Source organism: Gymnoscopelus microlampas (genome assembly GCF_963454915.1).
Source record: "Gymnoscopelus microlampas genome assembly, chromosome: 18".
NCBI classification, from domain to species: Eukaryota; Metazoa; Chordata; class Actinopteri; order Myctophiformes; family Myctophidae; genus Gymnoscopelus; species Gymnoscopelus microlampas.
The window spans coordinates 15,812,308-15,827,307 of NC_139955.1; the positions used below are offsets into that span (position 1 = coordinate 15,812,308).

The following is a 15,000-nucleotide window of genomic DNA, read 5'->3' on the forward strand; positions in this document are numbered from 1 at the left end:
GGTTACCACACGGTGAGTTTCTGACACTGTTATGAAACAGCCCCGCTGCGCTGTGCGAGGTTGTTACGCGTGCGCGTGTGTGCGTGCGTGTGTGTGTGTGTATGCGCGCCCGGCTGTGCGTTGGCTGTGGGAATCAGCGGCTGGGTGAAGCACGTTGAGTTGTGTGGCTGTGTTGCTGCGGGGTAAACCTGGAAATGAAAGGCCATTCATTACGCATGAATGACTGCAATAACCTGCTAATATACTACATGCATAAATCACCTGCTATAATGACTGGAAATTACAGAGTCATTTACCAGTAAAAACTTCTTTCTAGTTTTACCACTAATGAAACGGTTAATAATACTAATAATAATAATAGTAATAACAACATTAATGAGTGGCACTTAATAATGGCGGTTGTAAAGTTATGGACAGTTATTATAGAGCTGTAACTGTTTATTACATCTGTTTTACTTGTGTGTTATGCGTGTTAATTGCTGTATAATGAATGGCCTGCAATTGAAAGGGTTGTCCATGTTCTTGCATCGGACATGGTGGTCTGCTTCTTCTTCTGGGTGTTTTCAGCTGTTGTGGCTGATCCTCTGTTAAGACGTTGTCAGTTGTGGTTTGGTTCATAGTTGAGTTGTTTATTGGCTTGGCTCATACTGAAAACAAGCGCACTACTGTGTATTTCATATGTATTCACATATACAAAAAGAAACTGCCCAAAGAATGTCATGTGGATATTCTTTTAGTGGGCTAAATATATTGTGAGGATATATTTCCAGCGACCAAAATGCATATTTCACAAGCATCTGTGTCATTTTAGATTCCTTTGGGCTATTCAAAAATAGCAGATATCCACGCTCATAGCGCGGCACCAAGTGCCGTGCTATGAGCTTGTATATCTGCTATTTTTTGAAAAATTGTAACAATGTGTGCACATCTTTAAATATACATTTTTTTTAAAGTGAACATTTGTAAAACATTTTGTTCCAGGGACCCCCCCAGAAGCAAAGATTTGCGTTAAAAATATTCGCTTTAAAAATAATATGAGCTTGTAGGTCTGCTATAATTTAAAGAGAACATTTTTTTACTCAAATCTTTGCTTCTGGGCATTCTACAAAATGTCTTCTAAATCCTTCTAAAAAACAGTTTTTTGAAAAAACGTATGTTGCTATAATATCAGTGGTTCTCAAACTCCTTTCATGTCAAGGACCCCCAAAATGATATGTATTTGGTCGCGGACCCCCATCTCAAACTTTATTGTTCCAGGGACCCCCCAGAAGCAAAGATTTGAGTTAAAAGATTTCACTTTAAAAAAAAAATATATATATTCAAAGAATTGCACACATTTTCACGATTTTTCGAATAGCCAAAGAAATCTTAAAATGACAGAGATGCGTTCCCCGGATTGAATGGGATAATATGTGGGCTTTTCATGATGGATGTGTTCCCTGTGCACCATGTAGTGTTGTGGGTTAGTGTGTTAGAGGCTTGGTGAACTGCTGGTGAACTGGTTTTCCACCAGGCAGCTGCTGCTGCTGCTTGGCCCTCTGTGTTGTCCCGTGTGTTACTGTACTTTTGCATCTTGGAACCACAATACCATTGCTGTCGGCGCAGAAACCTAGTATCTTCATATTTCAATCATTTTATGTTTTTAGCGGTGCCAACCGCTCTATATCTGACTTTGTCTGTGTGTCCGTGTGTCCGGGTGTCCGTGTGTCTGTCCGGGTGTGTGTCTGTCCCATAAACAAATATTGATGACAACATCAATACGGGGCTCATCAAAGGCACCGCTTCCTTCACACAGGGTGTGATTTTTAATATATACCCGATGTACACGCTTGTAGATCGGCTATGTTTGCTATTTTAAAATTGTTTGTGAATGAAAGGGGTTAAGACTGTCTTTGGGTTCTATAAATATTGAACCAATGAAAAGTATTAACAAGAGATTGTGCCTAAATAACTACATCCATTGAAACACGGGTTCTTTTTTCCATGTCCATGAAAAGTGTTTTTGACATGCTGTAATCTGTCTTTTGTTTTGAATTCAAAAGCAGTTTCTTGGTTTGAGAATGATGCTTATATGAGTTTCAGCTATTCTGATATCCTGTTTATTTTGTTCCGATATCGTGCTGTGACTGTTTTATTGCTTACAAATCTTTGCTATGAAACAGAAATGTCGGCAATACCAGTGATCACTGCTGTATCAGTGGACGTTCACATATATCAGCATATTCCTAAACCACTGGTTGTCAATGTGAGGTCCTAACCCATTCAATCCGGAAATGCAGCTCTGTCATTTTAGATTTCTTTGGCTATTAAAAAATAGCAGATATACAAGCTCATAGCGCGGCACTCGGAAAAAATTTCACGATTTTTGAAAAATCGTGAAAATGTGTGCAAATCTTTGAATATATATATTTAAAGCGAACATTTGTAAATCAAATCTTTGCTTCTGGGGGGGTCCCAGGAACAAAATATTGTATAAATGTTGGCTTTAAAAAGTATATTCAAAGATTTGCACAAATTTTCACGATTAAAAAAAAAATAAAATCCGATCTACAAGCTCATTGCATGGCACGCGGTGCCGCGCTATGAGCTTGTAGATCTGCGGTTTTTGAATAGCCAAATAAATCTAAAAATGAGATGCGTTCCCGGATTGAATGGGCTAAACACACAAGGATTCAGATTCTCTGTATATTGTTGGTCTTGAACTTGAACTTGAACATATTACACCGGCTTATACTGAAGTCCGCTTCAGGATGGGACGTGTTGTGTAACCAGCAGAGATACAGTTGATGTTGCTGCATACTGTAGTTTCTGTTGTGTGTGTTTGTCGAGTCATGCATGGCAGCTTCTGGTTTCCCCTGCAGGGCTGGTTTGTGTGATCTGACTCCAGATCCGCTGCTGTTGCTAACGTTGCTGCTTTTTTAACACGGTCCACACAGCCATCTGATCTATAAGCCCTCACACCCACCCACGCCATCTTAACAACCTATTTCTTCCTGTGTTGATTTGCATTCTTCTTATTATAATTTGTTTATGTTTTTTTTGGTTTATCAATGCAGTGTTTGTCATAATAACAATGTGGTGTCAAGGTATGTTTTTGGGGTGACTTGCTACCGCACAGTCACTCTGTTACTGTCAATAATGTTACGGAAGATTTTCACTGTGAGATAACTTCTTCTCTCCTCTCCTCCTCTCCTCTCTCCTATGAGGAACTCTCACAGTAACGCTTTGACTACCCAGCATGCACTCTGTTCATTCTTCTCATTCTAGTCATTCTCAGGGGGCTTCTGTTGGAACGCCATCACACAACCAAAAAACCTCTGCTCTCTGAAAATGTTACAGTTGACATCCACTCACAATGCGCGCGCGCACACACACACACACACACACACACACACACACACACACACACACACACACACACACACACACACACACACACACACTTCATATTTCCTCAGCTCTTCTGATCTATATTTAGACTCATGCTTTTTAAAAGGCAGCGGGTTGAACTTTCTCATGGTCTTACATCTTCTGTCACAATAATTTCCTCTCTATCTATCTATCTATCTATCTATCTATCTATCTATCTATCTATCTATCTATCTATCTATTACAGTATCTATCCAAACATACACATACAGTATCTATCCAAACATACACATACAGTATCTATCCAAACATACATAAACACACACAAACACACACACACACACACACTTGCCCGCACGCACGCATGTACGCACACACCTCCACTGGGAAAGGACTGAGTGGATTCCATGGCAACCAGCAGTCTCAAATGGGATTTGTATTGAGCATCACTTAGAAATACAGTGAGAAAGGGAGAGGTGGGAGGAAAAGGGGAAGATGGAGGGAGCGAGAGACAGGCAGGCAGGCAGGGGACAGAATATGAAGAACGGATGGGAAGAGAGCGGGAGGGAAGAAGAAGGAGAGAAGGAGAATGGCAGAAGGAGCTAGAGAGAGGGAGGCTATATGTAGCTAGATGGTAAGCTGACAAAGCAGCTGATCTGTGGTGTTTCATCATCATATCTTCCTCCCTCGCACCTGTTTATTCAGCACACTCACTCTTCTTCACTTCTGTTATGTCCTCCGACAAACTCATTTTAACTCATACCAACTGCTATAACTCCTTTTAACTCATACCAACTGCTATAACTCCTTTTAACTCATACCAACTGCTATAACTCCTTTTAACTCATACCAACTGCTATAACTCCTTTTAACTCATACCAACTGCTATAACTCCTTTTAACTCCTATCCTCAAAACCTATTTCTTCCCTCTTGCTTTTAGTTTTTTTAGTTTTTAAATCTCTGTGTTGTTATGTTGTCAACCCCTACATCTCCTTCCTATTAACTCATACCAACTGCTGTAACTCATATTAACTCAAACCAACTCCTAGAACTCCTTCCTATTAACTCATACCAACTCCTATAACTCCTATTAACTCATACCAATTGAGATTGAGAGTGTCCTGTTGTGACTATGCTGTGTTCAGTACATGGTAAACATACAGGAATAATGTCTGTCTCTGAAGGACTTGAACACTTCAGCACTACTATAACCAAGTTGAATGATAGCTCTGTTCCGTTGTCTTCTTCTCCTAATGGGCTATGTAGATGATTTGCTTTTTGCGTGAGAGAAAACATGGACCAAACGCCAGCTGACATCAGTGAGCTCTAGCCTTGTCTCCTGTGGTTAGCTTGTACAACAGCGAGCTAACCTACTAACGCTCATCTCCTCTGCTTTTTTTCCACGGCTCTTCTCACCCTGGCTCCTAGGAATGCACTAAACCCCAGGTACTGTATCTCTTAGCACTGTTAGACAGTGTGTGGGTGTGTTTGTATGTGTGTATAGTAGTGGTGGATAGTAGCTAAGTACATTTACTTAAGTACTGTACTTAAGTACAATGTTGAGTTGTTTGTACTTTACTTGAGTATTCCCAATTTCCAATATTTTAACTTGCCATTTGAAAATAACCGATCTACAAGTTTGCAATGCGACGCATTGCGAGCTGTGATTTTTATTCATTTTATAAATTTGAAAACTTGTGAAATGGGACATTCTGCGTAATGAGTACTTTCTACTTTTGGTACTTTAAGTAAATTTTGATACTAATGCTTTTGTACTTTTACAAGTACATTTGTGTACTTTTTCCACCACTGGTCTATATTGTGTCTGTCTGTGCTAGCAAGTCTGTATCTCTGTAGTTCCGTAGTTGCCGAAAGATTTCCCCCAATTAACAAACACCTTCTACTTGTCTGCGTCAACAAATGATCACGGCTCAGAGGAAAGTCTGCACCACACTCCCAAAACAATCAATCGAATGTATTGTGCCGATAAACATCGTGTTCCCATTTACTTCCTCACACCTTATCACGATGTTGATCTCCGAGCTGGCTGTGGAAGAACAATCATGTTTGATTGCGACTTGATGCTGTCCTCATGTAGCTCAGAGATGATAAGCCAGCGATAACCATCGCTACCGCACCGCTCAGGGGCTCCAAAGTGAGATAATGAGGACAATTTAGCTGTTTGAGCTTCATCCTATATCTGATGTCGATGACACAGATAGCGGTATTGATTTGTCTTCGAGCTTATGGCAAATAACACCCAGATTATTATTTTGGTTGTGTGTGTATGTGTTTGTTGTTAGCCCTGGCTATTGCCTGTAGTTTGACTAGATATCATCGCAGTCAGGCAGAACGCTTGTATCTCCATATTTACTTTGCCCTATTGTTTTGTACTTTGTTGTATGATAAGTGTTGAGCAAAAATAGCGATCTACAAGCTCTCAATTCATTGTGATGCGTTATTTTGTGATGCTCAACAATACCAATGAAAACTATCAACAAGAGCTCGTGACTTATTATCTACATTGGCTGTATTGGAATGCAGGTAAAAAAATAGTTATTTTGCTGTGAAGTAACATTTTTGGACATACAGTACAAGGTTTCCGACCAACAGCAACAAATGTACTGATCAGGTCCGCAGTGTATGTTTGCACTCACAGTTATGTCATTATGTCATTCCGAATGGCTCTGATAACAAAACAACTGCACCCATAAAAGATATTTGCCTGGTACTCTGCATAGAGGTCTGTTATCAGGGTTTGGCGCATGCAAATGATCAAATAAAACCCAGCTAGATTGAGGCCTGCCTGACGTCTGTATTCCACTCAGCTTTATCACGTCTAAGCAATATATTCACCATTCAGAAATATTCTGTATGTGTGGGGGTTGGGGGGTTCAAGGTTCTGAACAAGTCCTGTTGGAAATTGACACAGAGAAAATACAGCTAAAATGTAAAAGAAAAAAACTCTGATTCCTGGCCAGAGCCCGACCGATGCCAGATTGTTGGATAGTCCTCCTAGGCCAGTGGTTTTCAACCCTTTTCATATCAAGGTCCATTATTGTTTCGGCATTTGAGCCACGGAACCACCATTTGATAAGATTTAGACTCTCAGACCCAAAGCTTTGTATATTTTGTTATTGTTGGATAAGATTTTGTCCACAATTCCATGCTGTTATGAAGTTGGTACCATAGGAGAGATAACAGGCAAACGTTGATCAAAATAACAATTCTTTAATTAAGTAATGCAGATGTTTAACAATAATTTAACTCTTGAGAGCGTAAAATACGGGTCCATTTGGTTTCATTTTACGCTCTCAAGAGTTAAAGATCTATAAGGGTCCATTTGATTACTAACTCCATCATTTAGCTGGGGACCACCTGGAACCCACTGGTGGTCCCCGGACCACTGGTTGAGAACCACTGTCCTAGACCACTGATTACCGATGTTTTGACTTGTACTTAACAACACGTAGTTGATTGATATTAGACGCCCGTAGATACCTCTTTCTTGGGGCTGATAAACAGCCTGTATTTGTTTTGTTGAAATAGTAATGGGCTAATGGCATTCACATTCTTCAGGTGCATACTGCAGGGGGTGTAGGACACGATTAGGAAGAGATTTCGGAGCTCTGACAAATCATCCATAATTGAATGTTGGGGAAAAAACACGACTTCCCATCCAAGTCTATATGGAAAAGTCTCGGGATATCTAACATAACATAGAGATGCGTGGCAGTGAAGCAGCGACCGGTCTATTGGGGAGAAAATGAGAGGATAAAAAGTCGTGCCAATAACTACAAATAAACACATGAGGCTCCAAACCAGAAATTGAAGGATTATTTGAGCGAGAGAGTTTGAAACAGATTAAAGCTTAAGGTGTTGAACCAGACAAGACAGATGTGGGGGTGGGTGTGTGTGTGTGTGTGTGGGGGGGGGGGGGGGGTGGAAAGAGGTAGAAGAGGCGAGGAAGACAGGAAGGAGTGATATGAGAGAGAATAAAAGCAGTCTGTCAGTCTCACCTAAGGTCCTATATTTAGAGCTGATGCTCTGCTTCATAAATACCAAATCACACAATATCATGATACGACACAATATCACACAATACCATGATACCACACCATAAAACATATCAAAACATATCCCCCGTTATAGTCAGAGAGAGAGATATCTTTATTGTCCTTCCAGAGGAAATGTGTTGCCACAGACGGTACAATGTTTCACACAAATGCAATAATACTGCAACAGAAACGGCGTTGAGCTTGCGGATCATAAAGAGCCATTGATGGCAGTATTTATAGATGACACAATATCACACACAGACAGTATCTGCTTCTGGAAAGACATCTTATTGCATCTCATATTTTATTGTTTGTATTAAGTGCTAGTCCTTGTTTAGCTAAATGAATCAGTGTTTGTATGAATATTTCATATCATCATCATTATTATCATACAGTGTGCGTGGCGAAGTTTTCTTGAGTGTTTTTCAACCAAACTTGATATTAGGATTTTTAGCTCTCCATATTAATGAAATATACTTCTAATAGTAATAATTATAATGTCACATCTGTTCACTACAAACTAAACTATATCATATACAGTATGTCAGAATATATTTTAATATTTGTAGTCATACACACAATATGACATGTAGGTTTTCTGTTTTGTATTTATCTACTACAATATTATACTTCCCTTGCAATGAAAAATGTTTACCAGAATAAACATTTCTTTTTTTAAATATTTAATTATAACATAATTTTGGTCCTCAGGCAAATTTGAAATTCTGAGGACCTTTTCTCTCTAATGTTTTAGTTGCAAGAATAGACGGTATATAGATGGCATGCGGGAGTGTCTTCGTTTGTTCTGTACTGTATATGCCTTCAGGTCCTCTCCTACGCAGTCTTTTTATACTGTAGGTGTGTGAAGAACATTACGTTTCTACTACCATACATTAAGAGCCATAGTTGTCCATCTGCTGTAGAATTCAGATGTTCTTGGTAAATTAACAAGCAGTATCAATGAGTGGAAAAAGAAAAGAAAATAAGGTTGTTTCTGCAGAAAAGTGAAGTAAATACATACCAGCATGACAGACATGACAGATGGGTGGTGTCTGAAAACCTGTGTATTTTCTACACATTATTACCCAGCACGTCTTATTGGGAGAGACTGGTTTCATTAGAAGCAGCTGGATCGGAACATATAGGTTGACAGAGACATTTGTCATGTCAGTTTTGACATTCAGACTTTTGACAGGTGTCATTTATAGCAACGGCACTGAGCCAGTAGAATTCAGCTACGCTTGCTTGCCTAGACGTGATCCTTGTGATTGGGAATGACCTCAGCTAACGGCCAGATTGTTGTCTTTAGAACGAGAATGATTTGCTCACCTGACGGTGCTTACAGGTGAGATTCACAACGCAAAAGTCTGCTCAACGATTTGGTCTTTTTGAATTGTTAGGGCTATAGGTTGACCCATTCAGACCTGGAACGCGTCTGTGTCATTTTTAGATTTCTTTGGCTATTTTTGAATAATCTTGAACATTTTCTGCAAATCTTTGAATATATATATTTTTAAAGCGAACATTTGTAACTAAAATCTTTGCTTCTGGAGGTCCCTGGAACAAAATGTTTTACAAGTGTTCGCTTTAAAAAATATTAATTCAAAGGTTTTCACACATTTTCACGATTTAAAAAAATAGCAGATCTACAAGTTCATAGCGTGGCACTCATGCCCCGCTATGAGCTTGTATATCTGCTATTTTTGAATAGCCAAAGTGTAAAATAATGCTTTTTAGCTCAAATCTAAAAATGACACAGATGCGGTCCCGGTCTTAAATAGTAGTTTGTAACAGTATTGAGGAGATGGCAGGAGAGGAGACACGGCTTGTTTTCCATGTAGAGTGGTCAAAGTTTATGAACTACTCATGTTATGATTTTACAGAGGTAGCACTAGTTATATAATGTTTACACAGTAATTATTATGGTACACATAGTTAGGATACTTATTATTGCTAACCCAGAGAGAGATCCACTTCATCTGCCCTGCGAAGATGTTTCTACCACTTAAAAGGAATGGGTTGTTAAGTTTTACACAATACAATCTAAAATGAAGAGTATCTCTCTGTCTCTCTGTCTCTCTACCTCCCTCTTTCATTTTCTCATTCGACTGGCTTACCTTTTAGCTATCTATGCTAGTTACACCTGACCTTCGATGGTTAAAGATTACTGGTGTAACATTCCTGATGTGCTACACAGGAAGTAGAGAGAGACATAGAGACATAGAGAGTGAGAGACCAGACAGATGGAGAATGGGGACAAAAATAAATTCTACTCCTCTTCCGATTTGGTCATTTGACTCCTTCCATGATCTTTGTAGGCTCATAGGAATATTATGTGTCCTCTACTACTGTACATCTCTGGTCCCTGTATTCACTATTGGTTGATTATGTTGCTGGTCTAAGATCTGAACAAGACTTAATGGAAAATGGAAATTGACACAGAGAAAATACAGCTAAAATGTAAAAGTATAAATAAATAAAAAGTCTGACTCAACCCGGTGACTTCTCCACTACATGTCACATGGCCCAGTACTCTTACCGCCCAGTACTCAGTACTTACAGCCCAGTACTCTTACCGCCCAGTACTCAGTACTTACAGCCCAGTACTCAGTACTTACTTACAGCCCAGTACTCGGTACTTACAGCCCAGTACTCTTACCGCCCAGTACTCAGTACTTACAGCCCAGTACTCTTACCGCCTAGTACTCAGTACTTACAGCCCAGTACTCTTACCCACGAAGACACGCTTCTGACCTCCCACAGTTAAACACTTCCACTCAATGACCTTTGACCTTTCACAGTTTGCTTAACAACCTGCTCCGGAAACATGTAGTCACTGATCAACCAGTTGCACTGCTGATATGATGCCTGTTTAAAGCAGTGGTTCTCAAAGTGGAGTCCGGGGACCCTCAGGGGTCCTTGAGGGAGTTCCAAGGGGTCCGCAGCTAAAGGATAGATAGTTAGGAACCAAATGGACTCTTATTGGTCTGTAACTCAGAGAGTGTACAAATGGAACCAAATGGACCTGTACAGGTCCATTTGGTTCCATTTGTACACTCTCTGAGTTACATTAACATTGATTTTACAATATAAATTGTGGTCCCAGAGATAGAAATGCCATTAAATGGGGGTTCGTCTCCTAATGCATGTCAAACTGGGGGTCCTTGAAATTAAAATGGTTGAGAATCACTGCTAGAGCCGTAAAAATCTCGCTGGCATATCTTTTCAAATGGGGGTCCGCGGGCTAATAAGTGTCAATTTGGGGGTCCTTGACATGAAAAAGTTTGAGAACCTCTGGTTCACTGACAGTGGTGGAATAAGTACTCTGATTCTTTTTTTTACTTAAGTAAGAGTAGGATATCACAATATAAAACTACTCTGTTACAAGTAAAAGGCCTTTTTCAAAATTTTACTTGAGTACCAATACAGTTAGAATACCAATACAGTCCATACAATCAACACAGTCTACTATAGTTTAATACAGTCTAATACAGTTCATTACAGTGAGACATAAAACACAGAGTTAGGTGGAGTTTTCTCTGTTATGATGGGAGTCTGATAAAATGCTCATACAAGTCTTATCATTTTTCACAGCATTTAATCAATCATCTTAAAAAACAATCCACGGAAAATACGGAAAAGGTGGCACTCCAATGAACTTCAAAAAGACAGAGCAAGACTTGACGTCAGTTGCATTATATTTAACTATTTTTGGCCACATCTACAAAGTGTGATCAAAACTTCTACTGATGTGGCCAAAAAATTTAAAATCTATCACCAACTGATGTCAAGTGTTGCTTTGTCTTTGACATTGCTTGCGGGGCGGGCCGACCATTTCCCTGATTTTTTTTCTTTTTTAGGATTGTTCTAAGGTCAGTCATCTGGCAGATCGGCCAATCAGAGGCCTGGAATCAAAGACTATTCTCTCATCATCATCATAGATACTTCAGATACTGACTTTATCAAATGGCTCTTTTTGACTACAAGAACTAAACAAACTGTGCTGTGAAACGTTCTTCATGGGTTCTGCATTTGTTTCCATACGCTAATACAGCTCGGTTTCACATCAAGTTCTCAGAACCTAATTTTGTGTTACTAACCCTGAGTTCTGCTAACCCAGAACTGAGAACTCACACTTTCCAAATGTTTCTAAAATAGCAGGTCTACAAGCTCACAACGTGTCATAACTTTTTTATGACATACCTAATGGAAATTTTAACAAAAAGGCGTGCAGGTGTGTGTCGCACAGTGATCACAGTGACGCATTGATTCTAGTGATGATTCTCTATGATCATTCAGTAGTCTGCAGTGTTCTCACATCACCTTTTGGTGTAACCTAAGCTCACTTGGAACCTCGGTGGAGGTGACACCAAACAAAGTACCAGGTACTATCCACAACTTTTGCTTGATGGGGAAAACCAAAAAACGTTCAGTAGAGTTCAGTGGGTACCATACGGTGCAAATGTGCCATAAGGGCAGCGATGTAAAGTAACTAAGTACACGTCGTACTCAAGTACTGTACTGAAGTACAATTTTGAGGTATTTTTGCTTTCTTCAGTATTTACAATTTTCAATACTTTTACTCCACTACATCTCAGAGAAAAATGTTGTACTTTTACTCCACTATAATTACATGCAAACTTTAGTCGCTAGTTACTTACTGTAGATTTTGATTATTATTACAAAACACACTAACCACTTCAGCCCTATATAATTTCAGCCATTTGAAAATAGCAGATCTACAATGCTCACAATGTGTCGCGATGCGACGCATAGTGAGCTTGTAGATTGGCTATTTTCAAAATATATTTTTTATGCACTTTTTACTCAAGTACATTTTTGATACGGGACTTCTACTTGCAACGGAGTATATCTACATTGCAGTATCGATACTTTTACTTAAGTAAAACATGTGAGTACTTCTTCCATCACTTGCGTAAGGGTGCATTCAAGAATGATTCTCATGCAATTAAAAGGCCACAGGTTCAACCCTACAGTCGCAGCAGTCTTGATCCAAAGGAAAGGGCGGTGGTGTTGAGGCCAGCTCTATGTCTTGGCTGAGGTCTTGAGATATTGTTTCGGACCAAACCTTTCCTTCCCCTTGCCCTTCTGCATTGTTCTGGTGATCCGCATGTATTTGTTTACTGTAGGTAGGAAATCCTCTTCCTGGTAGGGTGTTGAACACAGCCCTTCCTCTAGGCCTGTATCATGTATTGAGTTCCCAGCCTGCCAGCACCACAGCGGGCGGCATGGATCTAAACGGCACTGGTCTTTCAAGAAGTGGGAATCAGGGTTTCTGGACAGATAACGATGTGCTGTTTTTACTACGAATTCATCTTAGTTGTCAGAATACATCAGGCTTTCCAATATGATAGATACATTAGATTATCTGTCATATTGGGAAATCAGATTTATTCTTACAAGGTCCACCTTTGAGACATCAACATTTCAACAGTCTGAAGAAAAATAAATCACCCAAATCTCTCTCTGTTGCTTCTTATTCTTCTTCGTAATAAAGGAATTTGAGATAAAATGTAACACTATAGAAACATATTGAATATGAATGTTTGGTCCTTAAATGTTATGTTAACTATTTAATGCCTTACGACCCAACTCTCTCCTGTGCAGGTTTCGCAAGTCTAGAGAAGTGTGGGAAAATAATATGATAATATCCATGTCTTAACAATGTCCAGTTTCATAGTTTACCATCTGTATTATGAGCAGTTTGCACTTATATGCGTGTGCATATGCACATGCATATTCATGACTATAAATGCAGTCAAATGAAACTCATTTGTTTCCCTCATAAGCCATTTCAGCTTCAGGAGACGCTATTGCAATGCTGCTGTAAGTCTGTTTCAGCTTCATTAGCTGCTATTGCAATGCTCCTGAAGTTCTGCTGAAGTGTACTTTATCAGTAACGGTTATTAGCTCAGGATGAACTAAACAGGATGGATGGTGTTTTGGACTCCTTTGTGTAGTCTGAATATGAATATGAATGTTAATATCAGTGTGAAACTGTAAAGAGATTAGTTTAAATTCAGTTTGTTGCTGTGATTGAATCTCTTAGAACAGGAGTTCGTCGGTACATTTCAGGTTATTGTTCTTTTTGCGTGTGTGTGTGTGTGCGCGCGTGCGCGTGTACATGTATGCGTACATGTATGCTCATGACATGCTGTGCAGTAGTAATGAGGTTTTTATAGTCCTAATGTTACGCACCGTCAAGTAAACACTGTCACATGACCTGTCCCATAATGCTGAGAACAGTTGCAGTCATGTTGGGTTTGCAGATGAGTTAACCCCTGATTCCCCCCATAACCCCTTAATACCCCCCACCCTCCTAATGTAATACATGGCTCATATAAACTCTACAACCATTGTAATATTCAGTTCATATAAACTGCAGTCACTGTAATATTCAGTTCATATAAACTAATATTCAATTCGTATAAACTCTAGCACCATTGTAATATTCAATTCATATAAACTCTAGAACCATTGTAATATTCAATTCATATAAACTACAATCAGTGTTATATTCAGTTCATATACACTTTAGAATCATTGTAATATTTTATTCATATAAACTACAGTCAGTGTCATATTCTATTCAGGATAATATAGATACTCTAGTCCGGCTAATATTCAGTTCATAATATAGATACTCTAGTCAGGGTAATATTCAGTTCATAATATAGATACTCTAGTCAGTGTAATATTATGTTCATAATATACTGTAGGTACTCTAGTCAGGGTAATATTCAGTTCATATTATAGGTACTCTAGTCAGGGTAATATTCAGTTCATATTATAGGTACTCTAGTCAGGGTAATATTCAGTTCATATTATAGGTACTCTAGTCAGGGTAATATTCTGTTCATATAGATACTATACACTGGGTGTAATATTCTGATCATATAACCTCTACAGTCAGTGTATTATAAATCAGCCATAACACTGACACAGACCTTATAGAGACAATAAGACTGACTGCCGTCATCATATTTATTATTCTCTGCGTGCATGTGTGTGTGCGCGTGTGCGTGCATTGTAAGCACTTACGCTATTCCCTGCAGGCATGACCCGGTTGCCACGGTGATGTAATGACGCCCCTCTCTCTCTCCCCGGATGATCGTTGCCATGGTTAATGAGTGGGGGGGCGGGGCCACGGCGTGCACCTGAGCTTTTTGTTTTGATGCATTACATCATTGTCGGGGGAGGAGGTGATGTCATAGTAGTATGTGTGCATCCCTCCCTCCCTCTCTCTCTCTCTCTCTCCTCCTGCTCTTCTCTACCTCTCTACCTCTCCCCTCATGACCACATTCATAATAATAATAATAATAATAATAATAAAACAACCACTTTGGTCTCTATTTCTTTGGGATGTTCAGAGCAAATTCTAAAATATTCATTTCATTTTTTTTTAATAGTGAAAATAACACATATACTACTAGCCCAGTTGTTCTCAAACCTTTTCATGTCAAGGACCCCCAAAATGATATGTATTTGGCTGCAGACCTCCCCCATCTCAAAAATATTTTGTGCCATGCATTTTGTGCCAGGGATTTTTCA

General features: G+C 39.3%; 1 protein-coding gene across 6 annotated transcripts in view; it reads left to right on the plus strand.

Annotated features, from left to right (window-relative positions):
• The window catches only part of rapgef2b (Rap guanine nucleotide exchange factor 2b), a 143,805-nt gene that overhangs the window by 74,868 nt on the left and 53,937 nt on the right, over positions 1-15,000 (plus strand). For all 6 annotated transcript variants that reach the window (XR_014599575.1, XR_014599576.1, XR_014599577.1 and 3 more), the window contains one exon: positions 1-12. This exon is cut by the window's left edge and continues 156 nt beyond it. Coding sequence is in view for 1 of the 6 variants with exons in the window: in XM_084041990.1 (XP_083898116.1) it covers positions 1-12 (12 nt within the window). In the remaining 5 variants the exon portion in view is untranslated. The remainder of the gene's footprint in view (positions 13-15,000) is intronic.